The sequence below is a fragment of the Gorilla gorilla genome, chromosome 17 (genome assembly GCF_029281585.2).
Source record: "Gorilla gorilla gorilla isolate KB3781 chromosome 17, NHGRI_mGorGor1-v2.1_pri, whole genome shotgun sequence".
In the NCBI taxonomy this organism is placed as follows: Eukaryota; Metazoa; Chordata; class Mammalia; order Primates; family Hominidae; genus Gorilla; species Gorilla gorilla.
This window is the reverse complement of record NC_073241.2, coordinates 40,732,080-40,754,173: the sequence shown is the minus strand read 5'-3', so window position 1 is coordinate 40,754,173 and position 22,094 is coordinate 40,732,080. Positions and strand designations below refer to the sequence as shown.

The 22,094-nt window shown below is 39.4% G+C and overlaps 1 protein-coding gene and 1 pseudogene across 5 annotated transcripts in view; one reads left to right on the top strand and one right to left on the bottom strand.

Moving 5' to 3' along the window:
• RALBP1 (ralA binding protein 1) overlaps positions 1 to 22,094 on the top strand; it is a 62,808-nt gene that overhangs the window by 23,213 nt on the left and 17,501 nt on the right. For all 5 annotated transcript variants that reach the window (XM_055368640.2, XM_004059177.5, XM_055368639.2 and 2 more), the window contains 2 exons: positions 14,886 to 15,184; positions 18,748 to 19,206. In XM_055368640.2, the coding sequence (XP_055224615.1) occupies positions 14,941 to 15,184; positions 18,748 to 19,206 (703 nt within the window). In that variant the 5' untranslated portion in view covers positions 14,886 to 14,940. The remainder of the gene's footprint in view (positions 1 to 14,885; positions 15,185 to 18,747; positions 19,207 to 22,094) is intronic.
• Positions 20,020 to 20,161, bottom strand: LOC115931504 (uncharacterized; annotated as a pseudogene).

The window sequence follows — 22,094 nt, the reverse complement described above, 5'->3', positions numbered from 1 at the left end:
ATCTCAACAACTAACAAGGGAAAAAGAGTTTTTCTGTACTCTCTCACAGCACTTTTGACGCCGGAAGTGTGTAGGGATTTCCCATATCAAACAATGATCCAATTCTTGGCAGGCACTAGGTGTTCTACAACTTAATCTAATGCTGGCAGTGCACTAACCTGAAGTTAATGCAGACCCCACAGGTTAAGGGCTCAGTCTTACAAGACTGTCCGCCACTTTAGATACCAATCACAAGTAGTGGGGTCCCCAGGTTACCCACAACCCTATCCCATTTGGCTCCAAATTGGACATTCCCAAGACCCCCTCTTCAGGTTTGAGAACTTGCATGAATGGCTCATAGAACCATGTAAACACTTTACTTACTATTACTGGTTTATTACAAAGCATTTTTCAATTTTTTAATTTTTAAGATTTTTTAAAATAAATAGAGACGCGGTTTTGCTGTGTTGCCCAGGCTGGCCTCAAAACTCCTGGCCTCAAGCAATCCGCCCATACGGGATTACAGGCGTGAGCTAGCGTGCCCGTATTTCTTATTATATCACAGTATCATAAGAAGTTAATAGCTGTTTGAAAAAATAATACACGTAAGTTGAAAGAGGAAATAATATTTTTATTTCACTCTTACATAACTAAAATTACTAATGGTTTGTGTGTGCCTGTAGGGCAGTGTACAGCTTGTAATACCTTGCAGTCAGATTGGACATCACTACCCTCATTTCTTGTTCCATGTTGATTTTTACATGGCACTTTTCTTTTTTTGTCACATGACCCCAGAAAACTCAGCTTGACAATATATATTGTCAAGAGGAATGCAGTGCTATCTAATGTTGAAACTGAACTACTTTTAGCTAGTATTTTGTGCTGTTTCTGAAAGATGTCCAGTATTGCTGTTTCCCTCAAATTTAAGATGTCCCAAAACTCCCCTCTGAGTTTGCTTGCGGTGCCCCTGGGTGCTTCAGTGCACTCTTTGGGAATCTTGACTAAATACTATTATCCAGGTCTTATTATAACCAATGTGTGAATTTTATTTTTATTAAATAAATGTGTTGGTCCCCCCATCACCTCAGTTGAGTTCTAATTTAAGATTTACTTCAGGCCAGGCATGGTGGCTCATGCCTATAATCCCAGCAATTTGGGAGGCTGAGGTGGGCGGATCACCTGAGGTCAGGAGTTTGAGACCAGCCTGGCCAACATGGTGAAACCCCATCTCTACTAAAAATACAACCATTAGCCAGGTATGGTGGTGGGCACCTGTAATCCCAGCTACTCGGGAGGCTGAGGCAGGAGAATCGCTTGAACCTGGGAGGCGGAGATTGCCCTGAGCTGATACCACGCCACTGCTCTCCAGCCTGCTGACATAGTGAGACTCCGTCTCAAAAAATAATAATAATAAAGGCAAGAGTCCAAAGTGGATTTTTCCTTCTGATACTTAATATATGTATAGTTGTGTGTTACATAATGTTTCAGTCAGGGATAGACTGCATATACAGAGGTGGTTGCCTAAGATTATAATACCATAACTGTACTTTTTTCTGTGTGGAGGTATGTTTAGATACCAGTGTGTTACAGTTACTGACAGTATTCAGTACAGTAACATGCTGTACAGGTTTGTAGCCTAGGAGCAATAGGCCATACCATATAGCCTAGGTGTATAGTAGGCTCTACCATCCGGGTGAAAATAATTTGTTAATTTTCCTACTTTCTTGTCATTAATCGTTTTTAAAAACTTTTTTTTTTTTTTTTTTTTTTTTAGACAGGGTCTTGTGCTGTTGCCCAGGCTGGTGCCATCATAACTCACTATGGCCTCGACCTCCTGGGCTCAAGTAATTCTTCTGCCTCAGCCCTCCCGAGTAGCTGGGACTATAGACACATGCCACCACACTCAGCCAATTTTTTTTTTTTTTTTGAAATGGAGTCTCGCTCTGTCACCAGGCTGGATTGCAGTGGCGTGATCTCATCTCCCTGCAACCTCTGCCTCCCAGGTTCAAGTGATTCTCCTGCCTCAGCCTCCCGGGTGTCTGGGACTGCAGGCGCCCACCACCACGCCCGGCTAATTTTTGTATTTTTAGTAGAGATGGGGTTTCACCATGTTGGCCAAGATGGTCTCGATCTCTTGACCTTGTGATCTGCCCGTCTCGGCCTTCCAAAGTGATGGGATTACCACCATGCCTGGCCCACGTTTGGCTAATTTTTTATTTTCTGTAGACAGGGTCTTATGATGTTGCCAAGGCTGATCTTGAATTCCTGGGCTCAAGCAGTTCTTCCACCTTGGCCTCCCAAAGTGTTAGGATTATAGGCACTAGCCACTCCACCCGGTCGATTAATCCTTTAATAGTTGTCGTCAGCATGAAAAGGGCATTCATACATTCATATTCATTATAATGGATTTGAGAATTTCACATTTTCTAAACTGATTATACCGGCATATCTTGTCTGAAGCATGTGAGTAGGGCAGAAGCTAAAATAAAGATTAAGTCTCACGGTATAGAAGAAGGGTACAGAAAATAACCCAAATAAAGAGTAAAATCTTGATTAGAGTACAAGCCTAAACAAAGTTAATAGATATGAAAGGATTAATTATACAGCTACTAAATTGGATAATAATTGCTCTGTGGAATGTATATGAGAAATTATTTTTGAGTCTGTATATGTGAGTAGTTTGCATTTAATGGGTCCTGGTCATAAACCTCAAACATATTATCATGAGAAGAATTTCACTGTTGATATGAAATCTTTTAAACTTTATCTGCTCAGTCTGAAGGATTATTTCTGTCCCATTTCAGCTTATAAATGTAAAAAAAGAGAATGTGCTCCTCATATCTAATGAGCTGCTGGTAGACCACACTTCACACATGTTAACTGTTGATGGAGAGATTGAACCTGTCCAGCTTTACACACTGGGAGAGGACCCTAGGAAGCTGGAGAGGACCTAGGAAGCTGGTGTCTGATTTCCTCTGGACTTCACCCTATGTGCTTCTTCCTTTGCTTTTTTTTGTTTTGTATTCTTTCTCTATGGTAGATCTTAGCTGTGAGTACAAACTATATGCTGAGTTATGTGAATCCTTCTAGCAAATCACCAGTCCTGGGGGGTACAGCCCCCAACACAGTAATAAATGACTTAAAAAGGAAAACACTATTCCCTGCCTCATCCTTGCACCTCTCTCAGTCTTAGGTTTTTTTTTTTCTTTTAGGTGTTTCTTTTGCTATTTGTTTCCTTTTTTCTAATAATAAACTGCTATTTCTTGAGATACCAGTTTTTGACGTTGTCTATTAACTAGGTATTACGATAGATGAAGGTTTAGGTTTCTTATACCCTTGCCCTAGTTTCCTGTGTTCAGTCCTCCAATATGACCATTTCACAGTGTTTAGGTCAGTATTCATGTTATCATTATGATAACTAGATAAATATTGTATAATACTGAACACGGGACTACAGATTCTTTTTCCCATCTAACTTTTCTTTCTCCTAGAGTTGATAGTTGTTTCTTATTTTCATTTGCTTTGTTTACTGTTTTGTTTGTTTGCTTGTTTTCAGATAGGGTCTTGCTCTGTTGCCCAGGATGGAGCATAGTGGTGAGGTCATGGCTCACTGCAGCCTCAATCTCCTGGATTCAAGCAGTCCTCCCACCTCAGCCTCCCAAGTTGCTGGGACCACAGGCAGGTGCCACCATGCCCAGCTAATTAAATTTTTTGTAGAGATAGGGGTCTCGCTATGTTGCTCAGGCTGGTCTCAAACTCCTGGGCTCAAGCAATCCGTTCTCTTCAGCCTCCCAAAGTGCTGGGATTAGCAGTGTGAGCCACCGTCGCAGCCTATATGAAAAATTTATCCCCAAAGCTCCAGTGGCTCTTTAACATGTCTTATTGTTGCTTTCCACGTGGTCAGATGTATCTAATTTCCATCATTCCTTGGAGCTCTTCTTCCTCATGCTTCACTGTGGATTAGTTGGTCACAGATTTGCTTTTATGGGGACTTCCCTTTGCTGCACTCTAGGGTTGAATCTCAATCAAGTCTTCCTACTGTTTGTTTACTGCCTTGTTTTTGTAGGGATTATTGAGAAAGTATATTATTGGGATTGTAAATTATTGGGAAAGTAAATTTCTTGAGACTATTAGTCTGAAAGTGACCTTATTTGTTGCGGGAAGTCAGGGACCCTGAACAGAGGGACCACCTGGAGCCATGGCAGAGGAACATAAATTGTGAAGATTTCATGGACATTTGTTAGTTCCCAAATAATACTTTTATAATTTCTTAATGCCTGTCTTACTTTAATCTCTTAATCCTGTTATCTTTGTAAGCTGAGGATGTACGTCACCTCAGGACCACTGTGATAATTGTGTTAACTGTACAAGTTGATTGTAAAATGTGTGTTTGAACAATATGAAATCAGTGCACCTTGAAAAAGAACAGAATAGGCCAGACACGGTGGCTCACGCCTGTAATCCCAGCACTTTGGAAGGCCGAGGCGGGTGGATCATGAGGTCAGGAGATTGAGACCATCCTGGCCAACATGGTGAAACCCCGTCTCTACTAAAAAAAAATACAAAAAACTAGCCGGGCGTGGTGGCGGGCGCCTGTAGTCCCAGCTACTCAGGAGGCTGAGGCAGGAGAATGGCATGAACCCTGGGGGACGGAGCTTGCAGTGAGCTGAGATCGCGCCACTGCACTCCAGCCTGGGTGACAGAGCGAGACTCTGTCTCAGAAAACAACCAAACAAACCAAAAAAAACAGAGTAACAGTGCTTTTTAGGGAACAAGGGAAGACAACCATAAGGTCTGACTGCCTGTGGGGTTGGGCAAAAGGAGCCATATTTTTCTTCTTGCAGAGAGCCTATAAACGGATGTGCAAGTAGGGAAGATATCACTAAATTCATTTCCTAGCAAGGAATATTGACATTAATACTCTGGGAAAGGAATTCATTCCTGGGGGGAGGTCTATAAACAGCTGCTCTGGGAATGTCTGTCCTGTGTGGTTGAGATAAGGACTGACATACGCCCTGGTATCCTGCAGTACACTCAGGCTTACTAGGATTGGGAAACTCCATCCTGGTAAATTTTTGGTCAGACCGGTTCTCTGCTCTCAAACCCTGTTTTCTGTTAAGATGTTTATCAAGACAATATGTGCACCACTGAACACAGACCCTTATCAGGAGTTCTGATTTTGCCCTTGTCCTGTTTCCTCAGAAGCATGTGATCTTTGTTCTGCCTTTTGCCCTTTGAAGCATGTGATCTTTGTGACCTACTCCCTGTTTGTACACTCCCTCCGCTTTTGAAATCCTTAATAAAAACTTGCTGGTTTGGAGGCTCAGGTGGGTATCACGGTCCTACTGATATGTGATGTCACCCCTGGCGGCCCAGCTGTAAAATTCCTCTCTTTGTACTCTTTATTTTGCGGCCAGCCAACACTTATGGAAAATAGAAAGAACCTACGTTGAAATATTGGGAGCGGGTTCCCCTGATACTTAACTTATACACTTGAATGATTGTTGGAACTAATTTTCTTTCAGCGTTTGAAGATACTTTAATGTCTTTAAGCTTCCAGTGTTTCTGTTGGCATATTGGTCCTGATCCTGTGAATATAAGCTGCTTCCCCAGCTCCCTCACCCACAGGACACTTTTAGGTATCATCTTTTTACCCCCACTGCTCTGAAATTTCATGAGATGCATTGTCACAGTTCTCTTCATTTATCATGAGGGGTGCTCAGTGGTCCTCTCAAAGGACACTCTTGTACTTAAATTCTGGGACAAATTTATTTCCTTATTGTGGGAAGAACAAGAATGTATTGTGCCTGCAAACAATGCTTACAAAATATAACATTTCCAAATAATCTGTTAATACTGGTTAGTGTTCAGTGTATAAGGTATTCATAAGTCAATATTTGGATTCCCTTATACAATTCTAGATTAGAGAATTTTAATTTACAGATTATTTTTTAAAACTATAAAAGTGAGGAAAGGTTGCTTTTAGTGAACTTAAGCCTGATATTTATTGCTAAAGAACGTTTACAAAATATTGAATCTGTTTAACTCGTAAACTAGTTAAGCAAGTTATTGTTTTTCTGGAATAGGCCTTTTTATGTTTAGATAGTATCAAGTTTAATAAACTAGTAGGTTTATTCTTGAAAGCTAATTTCAGGAGACATTAATTTACTTAATTTCTTTCTTCTCTATTTATATTGCTTTGTCCTCTTGCATGCGTAACTGATTCTTACTGTGTGTGCTGATTAATATTGGCATAGGAGCAGAAAATACTACTTTAAGAACAATGTATAACCTAGTCCTTCAGAGAAGTGAATGTTTTTAAACTATTGTTTAGTTAAGTTTGAGTCTAGTTTTGTGAACTTTTTGTCTGTTTCATCTCAGTTGTAACTGTCATAACTGTACTTCTTACTTGAAATATTCATTTTCAAATGTATGAATTGTTTTTGGTTCTAAAGTAAAATTCTGGATATGTGGTTTTTGCTTTATACTTTTAATACTTTTTGCTATTGCAGAAGTAATTTTTTTAATCTTCAGTTCTCTCTAGAGAGATATTGTTCTTTTACACAGGAACCAGCCACATGCTTTCATTTTGGAATGATTGGAAATAGTGATATTGGATGTGAATGTAAGCTGATTCCCCAGCTCCCTCACCCACGGGACACTTTTGGTGTCATCTTTTTATCCCCTGTGCTCTGAAATTTCATGAGGTCAGGTCCATATTTGAAAAGGAAGGTCCTTTTTCTTTTTTGTTTGTTTTTTGAGACAGGGTCTCTCTCTGTCAGCCAGGCTGGAGTGCAGTGGCACCATCTTGGCTTGCTGCAACCTCCGCCTCCCGGGTTCAACTGATTCTTGTGCCTTGGCCTTCCAAGAAGCTGGGATTACAGGCATGCATCACCACGCCTGGCTAATTTTTGTGTTTTTAGTAGAGAAGTGGTTTCACCATGTTGTCCAGGCTGGTCTTGAACTCCTGGCCTCAAGCAGTCCACCTGCCTTTGCTTTCCAAAGCACTAGGATTACAGGCGTGAGCCACTGTGTCTGGCCAACATCCATATTTTTTAATGGCTTATGATCACATCTCTGTAAGGCATTCATGGCCCTTTATTTTCCTTCTCAGAGTTTTTATTGAAATATAATTTATATTTAGTGAAATGTACACTTTGATAAGTCTTAACAAATGTATACATACTTATAGCCTGCATGCCTGTTACAATGTAGATAGGAACATGGCCATCAACACAGAATGTTCTCTCTTACTACTTCATATTCAACCCCTGCCTCTTCTCCACACCCTAGTAACCACAGTTCTAAATTCTTTTGACACCTAGGTGACTACCTGTTCTAGAACTTACTATAAATACAGTCATATATTATGTACTCTATTGTGTTCTTATGCTGTTTTATGAAATTATGTTTTGTTGTATATATGGATTATTTGTTTCTTATTAAAATGCTGAATAGTATTCCCTTATATGAATCCAATCTTCTGTTTGTTGGCAATGTGGGTGCTTCTAGTTTCTAGTTTTAGCTATTACAAATAAAGTTACTCTGATGATAAGTGGGGTTTTTTTTGTGTGAATATTTGTTTTCATTTCTCTTGGGTAAATAACGAGTGGAATTGCTAGGTCATATAGAAGGATATGCTTAAGTGAAGATACTGCCAGTTTTCCAAGTCTCAATGTGTGAGACTTCTGGGTGCTCCATATCCTTGCCAGTGTTAGGGATTGTTGTTGTTTTTAAATTTTAGCCATTCTAGATGATGTCTATTGATAGCTCATTTTAATTTTAATTTGCATTTATTTGATTTTTTTCCTTGGGCTTACTAACCATCAGTATGTCAAAATGAAATAAAATATAGAGATAAATCTCTAAGTTTAAAACATTTTATTTGGGAAGCAAGAATTGCAATTCAGGGCATACTCACACAGACCTGATGGTCTTTGCTGTGTCCCAAGAACAAAGAGAAGGTTAGGGGTTTTATTTTTAAAAAGAGAAATGTTATATATTGCTCTGTGAGAAAGTTCATCGCACTAGTAAGGTTTGGGGGACTGACAGTCTCTGAGTGGTGAGTGACCAGATGGGTAAAGCCAGTCTTAGAGTGGCAGCAGGTTGTTTCGGCAGTGATTAGATAAAACTAGTTTCAGGTTACAGCAGGCAGTTTCAGCGGCCAGGCTGGCAGAAAATTACATTCTTGGAGCAATGGTGTGTGCCCAGAGTGCTTTTTCCTCTTGGCTTCTTGACTCAGTTTTATTTGGGTATGACAAGTGACCCAATTCATATGATCAATTTTCATATTATATTTTCCTTTGTAAACTGTTTGTTCAACTCTGCCCATTTTTTTATGGGTTTTTTATCTTTTTATTATTCTAAATAAAATCCTTTGTCAGATACACACACACACAACATACACACACACACACACACACACACACAAATGTAGTCTTCAAGTCTTTGGCTTGACTGTTCATTTTCTCTTTTTTTCTTTCTCTTTCCCTACAAGACAAGGCCTCCCGCTGTCACCCAGGCTGAAGTGCACTGTGGTCATGGCTCACTGCAGCTTACCTCCCGGGCTCAAGTGATCCTCTTGCGTTGGCCTCCCAAAGTGCTGGCATGAGTGACTGTGGTTGGCCTGTTTATTTTCTTAATAGTGTCTTTTGATGAGCAGAAGTCCAATTTGTCAGTTTTTAATTTTATAGTTAGTGCTTTCTGGTAATGTCTGGGAAGTTTTTACCCTCTCAAAGCCCTCAAAAATATGTTTTTAGAAGTTGTATAGTTTTTAGCTATTAAGTTTTAGGTCTGTAATTTATGATGAATTATATTTTGTACATGATATGACATGGAGAGTTGAGCTTCATTTTTTTTTCATATGCTTATCTAGCACTATTTGTTGAAAAAGATTGTCCCCTCATTGTATTCCTCTGGAACCTTTGTTGAAAATCAATTAACTATACACATGTGCATTTCTTTTTGGAATTTCTATTTGTTCCTCCAATCTATTATCTGTTCTTACTGCAACACCTTACTGTCCTGATTACTGTAGCTGTTTTTCTTCTGTTTTTGTCTATGCTTGTTGGCGTTTCTGGGTTTCCCAGCTTCTATCATTCCAAGTCTATGGTGTGAGATAGAAGAAAACTCTGAGAACTCACCACCATATTCCTCCTATCCTGAGGTACTGAACCGGTCTGCCTCCTTCTGTCTACCTTTCAGAGTCTTTTTTTGTTTCTTCTTCTTCTTCTTTTTTTTTTTTTAATCTGATCTGGGAATTTTAGTTGTACGTACCAGGAAGAATAGGGATAAATAATCTTTATTCAAGTTTTCAATAATTTACACCAGGTATCCTCTTTCCTCAGAAATAAGAATTTCTGATTTTTGTTGTTTGTTTTCTTGCCTTTGAATATTTATACTTAAATTTTATTATGGACCATTTGAAACCTCTCTCTTCTGCCCTTTTCTTCAGTGAAGTTTAGGCTTGCTATAGCTCCCCAGTGGTCAAACAATGTGTCCTAATGCAAACATGTTGTTCTTCCTTTCTTACTAAACCGTCATGCACTCAGACTCTCACTCCTTCATGTCTGCCTTTAGTGGCTCCACTTATCTTCAGCTCTAGATGAATTAACTTCTCTTAGTTTGTTTAGACTTCTATAACAAAATACCATAACATGGGTAGCTTATAAACAACAGAAATTTATTGCTTTTCATTGCAGACTGGAATGTCCAAGATCAAGATGCTGAGAGATTTAGTGTCTGCTTAGGGCCCACTTTCTGGTTCATAGACCTGGCCTTCTTGCTGTGTTCTCACGTGGTGGGTGGAGGTGGTGAATTCGTATGAGGAGGAGGGAGTGTCCTCATAAGAGGACACTAATCCCATTAATGAGAACTCCACCCTCACGACCTAGTCATCTCCCAAAGGCCCCCCCTCCTAATACCATCACCTTGGGGATTAAGTTTCAATATATGAATTTTGAGGGGACACATTCAGTCCATAGCACAAGTCAATAAATATTTCTTTAGAGTAGCTTTTGTGAGATAATCTATTAAATACTTTATGAACAAAACTGTCTAATTGTCTTTATCAGTCTAGTATGGAAACAAAAATAATTGTGTACCAGGAGAACATGGAAACGTAGTATAGTATAACTTACAAATGTTGTAGGGGTGAATGATCAAAAGCCACCTGGCATTTTGCTGCTGGTATTCCTGCCCTTACTCCTCTCTTAGCCCCAGTTTTGTCACTTTCTGGCTTTGGAATTGGTAATGACTCCCACACCAGGTCTGAACTCAACATGGCATTTAGTTGTCTGAGCCCACCTTATCTTTTAATGTCTTTTCCATTACTTCTTAGCAAGAACTGCCCAGGTCAGGCTGGTCTTCACCCCATTCTCATAGTAAGTCCCAAATGTTCCTGTGTGTCTTTAACCACACTGTTCCTCCTGGCATAAATGTATTTATTCCCTTTCTTTGTGTGTATACGTGAAGGGTGGTTCAGTGAAAAAAAAGTGTTTTGAGTCAAACAGATCCCAGTTTTATCTCTTACTTGCTATGTGATTTAGGGAAAGTTATTTAAGCTCTCTGAGCCTTACTTTCTCTGTTTATAAACATGGAAAAATACTGCTTTTCTCACAGGGTTAGCTAAATTAAAGTATGTGAAAGTTCCAGAAGCCATAGGAACTCAAATAAATTGTTGATTCCGTTTATTTCCTGAATTAGAACTTAAGGCTTAGGGCAAGATTCATTTCTTCTAATATTTGTCTCATCAACAGTAAATATGTTGAGAACAGAAAAGATACCAATTAGTTTATTAAATAAACATTTAACTACTTACTGTGTGCCATAGGTAGTGTTAAATTTTGGAGCTCACCATTAGCAAGGTGAACACATGCATATGTAATTGAAATACAGTATGGTAAGTGCTGTGAAGAGGTATGTTCAGGATGTTCTAGGACACAGAAAAGGAGTATTTGTGGCTTATACTGGATGGGGTGGGTCACCAGGGAGGATTCTTGGAGAAGTGTTGCTAGTGCTTGATTTTTTTAAACAGCTTTATTGAGGTAGAACTCATATAAGATCCACTCACTCGAAGTGTATAATTTAATGATTTTTAGCCAGTTTATGGGTTTCTGCAACCATCACCATAATCCAAATTTAGAATGTTTCCATCATCTACAAAATCATGCCCAATTGTAGGCCTAGTGTTAAAGGATGAGTATGAATTAGCCACGCAAAAATATTGAGAGGAAGGCTGGATTCCTGGGAGAGAATGAGCAAAGACAGAGAAGCATACAATAACATGGTATCCGTGTGGGTGATATGTCTATAAGCAATTTTTTTTTTCTGGAGTGTAAACCTGTGTGCCTGCCCCACAAGTTGTGTTTTAGCTTCCATGGACTTGAGCTCAGTTTCCTCATCTCTAATGTATAATTCCTGTTACCTTGTTGAACTCTAGGTCCTTTTAAACTCTCAACTCTTAGATTGTCAAAACTTCAATTAATGGGAAAAGGGAATGCACTTTAAAAAACTATAGCCAAGGCCGGGCCTGGTGGCTCACGCCTGTAATCGTAGCACTTTGGGAGGCCAAGGCGGGTGGATCACAAGGTCAGGAGATCCAGACCATCCTGGCTAACATGGTGAAATCCTGTCTCTACTAAAAATACAAAAAAAAAAAAAATTAGCCTGGTGTGGTGGCGGACGCCTATAGTCCCAGCTAGTCGGGAGGCTGAGGCAGGAGAATGGCTTGAACCCAGGAGATGGAGCTTGCAGTGAGCCGAGATCGCGCCACTGCACTCCAGCCTGGGCGACAGAGTGAGTCTCAAAAAAAAAAACAACAACAACGATAGCCAAGGCCGGGCATGGTGGCTCACACCTGTAAGCCCAGTACTTTGGGAGGCCAAGGCTGGTGGATCACCCGAGGTCAGGAGTTTGAGACCAGTCTGGCCAACATGGTGAAACACCATCTCTACTAAAAATACAAAAATTAGCCAGGTGTGGTGGTGTGCACCTGTAATCCCAGCTACTCGGGAGGCTGAGGCAGGAGAATCACATGAACCCAGGAGGCAGAGGTTTAGTAACCAAGAGCATGCCACTGCACTCCTGCCTGGGCAACAAGAACGAGACTCCATCTCAAAAAAACAAAAACAAAAAACCAAATGATAGCCGAAAGTCAGGGCCCATTAAGAAAAACAGAATTATACTGATGCTTATTGATCCTTCAGTGAAAACTTTTTTGTTTTTAATAATTTTTTTTCTGGTTATGTAAGCAATAGTACATATTGGGTAGAAAATTTATAAAATGAAGAAAAACAAAAAAAGTTTAGATCAGTCATAATCTTAAATCCAGAGATAATTGTTATTAATATCCTGTTATTTTATGCATATATTTATATATTTAAATTGATATGCTGTAAATAAAATTGCTTTTTCCTCACATCATTAAATATTGTCAACATGATTTTTAATGTTGCATAATTTTTACAGGATCAAAAAACAGCTTGTTTTTTTTTTTTTTTTTTTAATTTGAGACAGGGTCTCACTCTGCCACCCAGGCTGGAGTGCAGTGGTGCGATCTCAGCTCACTGTAACCTCCATCTCCTGAACTCAAGTGATCCTCCCACCTCAGCCTCCCAAGTGGCTAGGACTATAGGCATGTATCACTACACCCAGCTAATTTTTTTTTAATTATACTTTAAGTTCTAGGGTACATGTGCATAACGTGCAGGTTTGTTACATATGTATACATGTGCCATGTTGGTGTGCTGCATCCATTAACTCATCATTTACATTAGGTATACTCCTAATGCTATCCCTCCCCCCTTCCCCCACCCCACCACAGGTCCCAGTGTGTGGTGTTCCCCATCCTGTGTCCAAGTGTTCTCATTGTTCAGTTCCCACCTATGAGTGAGAACATGCATGCGCCCAGCTAATTTTTTGTATTGTTTTTTTAGAGACAGAGTTTCGCCGTGTTGCCCAGGCTGGTCTCAAACTCCTAGGCTTGAGTGATCCACCCACCTTGGCCTTCCAGAGCGCTGGGATTAAAGGCATGAGCCACCATGCCAGGCCCCTTTTCATTTTTTTAAGTGTTAGAATAAAGTCTACCCTTCTGTCGCTTCCAAGAGTTAACAGTAATTAACCGTTTCTTACATGTTTTCAGAAACTGTGTGTGTGTGTGTGACTTTATAGCCTATTATTTGGATAAACCATAATTTAATCAGTATTCTATTGATAGCATTTTAGATTATCTTGTTTTTTGTTTTTACAGTACTGCAGTGAATATTTTCTTGCATATATCTTTGCATTTTTGTGAAAGTATATCTGAAGAATAATTTCCTAAAAGCAGAATTCCTGGATCAAAGAGAATAGATTTAAAATTTTAATAGCTACGATAAGATTGCTTTTCAAAAAGGATCATGTTATACTTCTACCATTAGTAGGTGTTCTCGTGAGTCTTGTTTCCTCTATCCTTACCATCATAATGGATCTTATATGTGCCATTTTGTACTTTGCCACTCTTATATTAGAAAAGTGATAGCTCATTGTTTAAAAGATTATAATTGAAGTTGAACATTGTTTCCACTCATTTTTTAGCCACTTTTCTGTGAACTGCCTGTTCACATCCTTTGTCTGGTTCTCTTAATTTGTTGCTATTTTCATTAATTTGTTAATAACTCTTTGCTTTTTAAAGAAATTACCTCTCCCAATTTGCAACTTTTTTTTTTCTTCCACATTTGCTTGTCCTTTGACTTTATTTATGGTCTCAGAATTGTCACTTATGGCTTGTGGATTTTTTAAATTGTAAAGTTAACATTTAAAGTGAGTGCAAAGAGAGGCCGGGCACGATGGCTCACACCTGTAATTCCAGCACTTTGGGAGGCCGAGGCGGGTGACTCACCTGAGGCCAGGAGTTCAAGACCAGCCTAACCAATATGGTGAAACCCTGTCTCTACTGAAAACACAAAAAATTAGCCAGGTGTGGTGGCAGGCACCTGTAATCCCAGCTACTCAGGAGGCTGAGGCGGGAGAATCACTTGAACCTGGGAGGCGGAGGTTGCAGTGAGCCGAGATTGCGCCATTGCATTCCAGCCTGGGCAACAAGAGCGAAATTCCATCTCAAAAAAAATAAAAAAAATAAATGAGCGCAAAGAGAAAAAGTGATTCTGATAGTATTTCAAATGAATATCATAATGACATTAAAGAGGAATAAGAATTAATCCAAGTAACTTTCAAACGCAGTACTTTGACTGTGTACCTGCCATCCTAAAGAAGGGAGAAAATGCAAACAAATTTTGAACTCCTCTTACATTTGTCCTTTGTAGCATCTGTTGTAGTAAAACTATTTTGCATGTATTTTAGGATTGATTAAATGAGGGTTCATTTCTTTTAGCATAACTGCAGTACAAAAATATAGTTATTATCAATACATGAGCTGTATATAAAATTGCATGCATCGTAGAATCAGTGGTCTGTAATTATATGAATCATTAAATATATCATTTTAATTATAAAATTTAATTACGATGTGAACTGTTCATGTGTAGTTATAAAGTCGTCTTTGTAACTTATTTATAGTTGTTTAGTCATAAAGCAAAATAGTAAGATTTTATGTTGGGGAGCAGTCAAATGAAGCACTTTAGAATGATGAGTGGTTTTTTTTTTTTTTTTTAAGGAATTCCATATTCTACTTTGAGAACTCTACCTCTGATTTTCATTTGATTTATTTTTTGAATACTCGAAGATCCCAGTGCTTTCAACCCTGAGAACTGAAATGTGTGATGCATGGAATATATCTTGAGACAATAAAATGAAAGAGTTTTTTACAAGGGGGATTGTGGAGAAAATATTTTTGATTTGTAAATGCTGTGGTTGTTTTTGTTCCTTGGTGTTAGGTGACTCTGCTAATGTTTTTTCTCTTGGTGCAGGTGTAATGGATAGGTAACAGAGAAGACCTCGTCCCTTCCTAGTCAGGGCATCAGCATGACTGAGTGCTTCCTGCCCCCCACCAGCAGCCCCAGTGAACACCGCAGGGTGGAGCATGGCAGCGGGCTTACCCGGACCCCCAGCTCTGAAGAGATCAGCCCTACTAAGTTTCCTGGATTGTACCGCACTGGCGAGCCCTCACCTCCCCATGACATCCTCCATGAGCCTCCTGATATAGTGTCTGATGATGAGAAAGATCATGGGAAGAAAAAAGGGAAATTTAAGAAAAAGGAAAAGAGGAGTAAGTGCCATTTTTTCCTATGCCTGGATATTTTTATTTTATTTTATTTTATTTTACTTTATTTTATTATTATTTTTTTGGGACAGAGTCTTGCTCTGTTGCCCAGGTTGGAGTGCAGTGGCACAATCTCAGCTCACTGCAACCTCCGCCTCGAGGTTCAAGCAATTCTCATGTCTTAGTCTCCCAAATAGCTGGGACTACAGGCGTGCGCCACCATGCCCAGCTAATTTTTGTGTTTTTAGTAGAGACAGGGTTTTGCCATGTTGGCCAGGCTGGTCTTGAACTCCTGACCTTAAGTGATCTACCCACCTCGGCCTCCCACAGTGCTGGGATTACAGGCGTGAGCCACTATGCCTGTCCTAGATATATTTTAAATAAACTTCCACTCTAATTACATGTACCAGCTGTCTTCTGGAAACATGTCAAGGCAGAGACTCTTGTTTGATTTTTCTGTTCTTTATTTTTCAGGGTCTCAGTTTTTGTATATTAGAGTTGTATTTTGGGATCTTAATCTCACAAATAAAAATACTGAGTTTCCAGAAATGGAAAAGTTTTCTAGTGGATATTTCCTGAAGTAATAACTCAAAATGATGTCTAGAAAGATATTAAGCTGGCCACAGTGGCTTACGCCTATAATCCCAGCACTTTGGGAGGCTGAGATGGGAGGATTGCTTGAAGTCAGAAGTTCAAGAGCCTGAGAAACAAAAACTTAAACCATTAGCTGAGCATGGTGATGTGTGCCTGTAGTCACAGCTGCTTAGGAGGCTAGGAGATTGAGGCTGCAGTGAGCTATGCTTGCACCACTGTAGTCCAGCCTGGGTGACAGAGTGAGACTCTGTCCTCTCCTCCGCTGATGCCCCACCCAAAAAAAGGTAGATACTGGAATTTTCCCCTTAAAGCATCTTACTTTTCTTGGGTAGGTCGTGTTCGCTATTTGGGATACACTTTTTTGGAACCTTCAATAAAGTAGCTATTTATCTTAAGCAAATACCATGATACATTCCATTTGAGGTCCTGTTCAGTAGGGAGGATGAATCATTTGAGCGTGGCTTTTTAGTATGTTAAAAGCAAATAAAGCGAGTTATGTTAAGTATTCCTTATTTTGAACTTCATGATATTTTAAATTGATTTGTTTTTGAAGAATTACACAGAGTACACAAATTGTATATGACTTGATGAGTGGGTATGCCTGTGTAACCACTACAAGGATCTGGAAATAGAGCATTATCAGTTTTCTTTTGGTGCCTCTTTAAAGGGAATCACCTACCCCTCCCATAAGTAAACTTCTTTTATTGTCGATTGATGCTGCCTGATTTTAAACTTATGCGTACTTCTATTTGTGTCTAGTTTCTTTTACCCAATATTATATGTTAAAAGTAAAACTTTTAGACAAACTAAATTTAATGGGATTTTTTTTCTTTTATGTTTTTGTTTTGAGACAGAGTCTTGCTCTGTTGCTCAGGCTGTAGTGCAATAGTGCGATCACGGGTCACTGCAACCTCTGCCTCCCAGGTTCAAGTGATTCTCCTGCCTCAGCCTCCCAAGTAGCTGGGATTACAGGCACCCGCCACCATGCCTGGCTAATTTTTGTTTTTTTAGTAGAGACAGGATTTCACCATGTTGGTGAGGCTGGTCTCAAACTCTTGACCTCAAGTGATCCGCCCACCTCAGCCTCCCAAAGTGCTGGGATTACAGGCGTGAGCCACCCTGCCTTGCCAGTTTAACAGAGTTTAATTGAGCAAAGAACGATTAGGGAATCCAGTAGCCCCTAAACCAGAATAGATTTAGAGCGACTCTGGGGCTGCCACATGGTCACATAATATTTATGGACGGAAAATGTAAAGTGACACACAGAAAACAGAAGTGAGGTACATAAACAGCTGGATTGGTTATAGCATGGCATTAGCCTTATTTGAGCAGTTTGAACAGTCGCTCCCCTGTGATTGGCTGAAACTCTGTAATTGGTACAAGAGTAGATTACGGTCTGTGTACACATCCAGTTAGGTTATAGTTCCCTATGTTCAGAGAAACCTTTAGGCCAAACTTAAAATACATGAGGAGGCAGCTTTAACCTAACATGTTTGTTAGATTGATTCATGTTATTCCATGTGACAGTAATTTGTTCATCTTTGCACTAGATATTGTTTCATTGCATTATATGTTAGAGTTTATTAATCTGTTCTACTTTTGTTGCTTGTTTGGGTGGTTTTCAGTTTTTGACTGTTACGAATAGTGCTTCTGTGGTGTACATGTTTTTGTATTTCTGTTATGTTTATGCCTGGGAGTGGAATTGCTCATTTGTAGGCCATGTGTATTTCAGCTTCAGTAGATCCCTGCAAAACAGTCTTCCAGAATGCTTGTACCAGTTTACCTTCTCACCAGCAATGTATGAATATTCCACTTGCTAAAGCATCATGGTATTTTGTCCTTAAGATTCTTGCCATTCTGGTTGGTGTGGGGTACATGGTATTTTAGTTAGAGGGTAACTTAGGAAATAGCTGTTATCTTTTATATAATAGCTTGCAAGGTAGCTAGCTAAGGAAAAGAATTAGGAGAGTTACAGATATTTAAAAAAACAACAACAAAACCAAACTATGACAACTCTGACATGGTTGGTAAAGCAATTGGGCACATTTGTCAGTGTGTGAAAAACCAGAGGTTTCTGATGCAGGGAAGTGGGCCCAGTGGTTTTGGCCACCATCTAAAGATGAGGGAATTTCCCAGTTCAATCCTCTACTTAAAAGAGTCTGCAGTTCCTGCTGCAGTCTCCATAAAGAACTTAGCAGCTGGTGACAGGAGAGTGAAGTGTCATAGGAGAATAACTGAAACACATAAACAGTAGTGCAGTTCGTCATTCTCTGAGATTGCCTAAAGTTATAGGCTAGGCAGCACTTAGCTGGAAAAGCTAGGGTAGGTAAAGTGAACACAGGTTGAGTATCCTTATTCCGAAAATCCAAAATGCTACAAAATCTGAATCTTTTTGAGCACTGGCATGAAACTCGGAGGAAATGCTCATTGGAGCATTTTGGATTTCAGATTTTTTGGGTTGGAGATGTTGAACTGGTATAATGCAAATATCCAGAAAAATCTGAAATTTGAAACACTTCTGGTCTCAAGTATTTCAGATAAGGGATACTCAACCCGTAGTATGTTAGAGGACACGAGTCACATGATGAAAGGATGCTCGGTCTACTTTAGAAAAGGATTCATTCCATTAGCCCTCTATGTAGAGCCTTTCAGGTGTATCTCTAATGTTTGGTTTGCCTGAATTCCACTTACACACATATGTAATATAAACCCTGTTTCCGCTCCTAATATTGTAAGGATGGTAACTGCTATCTATTTGTCCCCCTCTTGTGGTCAAGAGATGTCACTGCAACATCTCTTTTTGAAAAGAAACCCATTTCTTTGCTGGGAGTGCCCAGGAGGAATTGGCCAAGAAGTGAAAAGCTAGATTAGCTGGTGCCAGGCGGCACCGTTTTTTGGTTCTGTTTTTAGAAAGCATATGGACAGTTTGACATTAAACAAACAAATAACTTATACTGTCTCTGTTTCTTTGGCAGCTGAAGGCTATGCAGCCTTTCAGGAAGATAGCTCTGGAGATGAGGCAGAAAGTCCTTCTAAAATGAAGAGGTCCAAGGGAATCCATGTTTTCAAGAAGCCCAGCTTTTCTAAAAAGAAGGAAAAGGATTTTAAAATAAAAGAGAAACCCAAAGAAGAAAAGCATAAAGAAGAAAAGCACAAAGAAGAAAAACATAAAGAGAAGAAGTCAAAAGACTTGACAGCAGCTGATGTTGTTAAACAGTGGAAGGAAAAGAAGAAAAAGAAAAAGCCAATTCAGGAGCCAGAGGTGCCTCAGATTGATGTTCCAAATCTCAAACCCATTTTTGGAATTCCTTTGGCTGATGCAGTAGAGAGGACCATGATGTATGATGGCATTCGGCTGCCAGCCGTTTTCCGTGAATGTATAGATTACGTAGAGAAGTATGGCATGAAGTGTGAAGGCATCTACAGAGTATCAGGTACTGGGAATGTGCACTTCACTTGATGGTTTTTAATAATAACTTCACTTTCATTTTTCGAAGGAAGAAAAAATATTGTGAGGAAAATTTGGCCTGGATCCTAAGCCTTATTCATTTCCTTGATCCTCCCAGTTGCACAAAAACCCACCCCTCTCCCCAGCCTTTCTTTGGTGTTCTGGCATTTGTTTTTTTTATATTTCCTTCCATTAGGAGGATTTCACGTTAGTTGTTCATAGCTTGCAGCAGCCAGGACTAAAACAAAGTGAAGTATACTGGCAGCATTGCTTAACAGGGCTGCATTCAGACCCTGCTTTTTTTTTTCTTTTGTTTGTTTGTTTTTTTGAGACAGAGTCTCGCTCTGTTGCCCAGGCTGGAGTGCAGTGGCGTGATGTTGGCTTACTGCAACCTCTGCCTCCTGGGTTCAAGCGATTCTCCTGCCTCAGGCTTCTGAGTAGCTGGGATTACAGGTGCCTGCCGCCACACCCAGCTAATTTTTGTATTTTTAGTAGAGGCAGGGTTTCACCATGTTGGTCAGGCTAGTCTCGAACCCCTGACCTCAGATGATCTGCCCTCCTCGGCCTCCCAAAGTGCTGGGATTACAGGAGTGAGCCACCACTCCCAGGCGCCTGCTTTTTTTTTTTTTTTTCTTTCCTCTCTAAGCAGAGGCTCAGTGGTATGAGGGCCATCAGCAAGAAAAGAAAGGTTAACTGTGTGAAGGAAGCTTCTTGGCCAAGAGACACGTTTATGGACACAGTCATATAATGCACTTCCTTAGCTCAGCTAAGAGGCATGACATGGTTTTGGTTTTTGTTTTCTTGGTGCACAGTTCTTAGAGTTAGTGCAATACCCGGTCAATACATGGAGTGGTCCAAGCAAGCTTCTGTTCCATCTCCCTGCTCCAGAAATCCTAGAACAGATACTACACCCAACTTTAGCCAAAAGACCAAGAAGCAGTAAATGTTTAGGCCCCACATGTGAATGCTTTGGTCAGCTACATGCAACTATTACATATATTAGCAAAATGGATTTTGTATTTATCTTTATTCCATATGTATACAAATTAAATTTCATACTTGGCAAGAATGTGTTTTGATTGGGTATCTAAATCAAGCAATATGTATATTATTTAAAAGTAAAAAGATTTCTTAGAAAGTGGTATGACTTTTATACCAGGATAGGATGAAAGCCCTGACCTGTAGCAGCATCTGTGTTCCAAATTATTACATTCCCATTATTCAGTGTCTTGGTACCTCATCAGTTTCTGTTTAGAGATTTGTTTTATAAAGTTAATTGTTGGCTGAGGCAGGAGGATCACTTGAACCCAGGAGTTTGAGGCTGCAGTGAGCCATGATCGTACCACTGCACTCCAGCCAGGGCGAGATTGAGACCTTGTCTCAAAAATAATAATAATAATACTTGTTGGTCACAAGTACTTTCATGATGAGTTGTTAAGTCATACACATGTGGAATATATAGAGAGATAGACTTAGTTTTTTCATTTAGTTGGTTCATACGCAATTCTAGAAGGTAGATTTGATACTTAAGTTTTGCTGAGAAAGGGCAGATATTTTTGATAATTGGGAAAACCGTTACATAATCCACTAGATTACATGCCATTATTTAAGAGTATTTTTGCTAAAATGTTACTTTTTTATAGAAAATTAAATAAATTAGGCATTGAATTTGAGTTTATACTCCTTATTATTATATAAATATATTTAAAGAAATATTTGATTTTTATGAATAATTGGCTAGGCATGGTAGCTCACGCCTGTAATCCCGGCACTTTGGGAAGCCGAGGTGGGCAGATCACGAGGTCAGGAGATTGAGACCATCCTGGCCAACATGGCGAAACGCTGTCTGTACTAAAATACAAAAAATTAGCCAGGAGTGGTGGCGCACGCCTGTAGTCCCAGCTGCTTGGGAGGCTGAGGCAGGAGAATAGCTTGAACCCGGGAGGTGGGGGTTGCAGTGAGCAAAGATCGCGCCATTGCACTCCAGCCTGGTAACAGAGCAAGATTCTGTCTCAAAAAATAAATTAAATAAATAATAATAATAATATACTGAATTGATTTTTAAACATTTAAACATTAATAACATAAGTTGCTTCTCTCACATGGTCTTAATAGCCATGAATTAGTTTTGTTTTAGGTAAAAGTTTTTCTGAAAATTTTCCACAGCTTTGTTCAAAGGATTCTTTTTGTCTCTGACCTACTTTTAATGTCTGCATTTTTTTTGGAAATTCAGAGTCATAGAACTCTTCTCTGTGTGTAAAAGCATTCAGACAGAGCTGCTGCCCATTCTTGCAACAGCTAGGGGCTGAGCTCCTGCTCTGCTGAGTTTTGGGTTTATTCTCTAACCTGTGGCAGTGTGCTGTAGTCAGCCCGACTTATGCTACTGTCATGGACAGTGCTAATAATAATACTGCCTTTTGCTGGAGATGTTAGTTCTCACTTATTCATTTTAAGACCTTTTGCTGGAAGTGTTAGTTCTTGCTTATCTAATTTTAAACGAATATGAAAGACAATTTAAGTGATTTTGTACATTTTAATTTACTAATCTACATTTTCTTGTATTTTTTGGATTAAAGTGTACCTGTATGCTCTTTCTCTCTTTCTGTGGAACACTTCATTTGTAGTGTCCAATTTTTAAAAAGAAAACATTTTGATAACAGTTTCAGAGTAATGACAAACCAAACACACATTCTAATTGTCTACTTGTACAATTTGTTGGGTAGATACTGTAGGGGGAAGAATTAAATATACATGAGGAAGAGAAAAAATCTTTGCCAAGAATTTCAGTTATTATCACTTATGGTTTACCCATATTGTCATAAAAGTAAGAAAATGGGAATTATTTTCTAATTTTCTGTCACAAAATAAAGATTA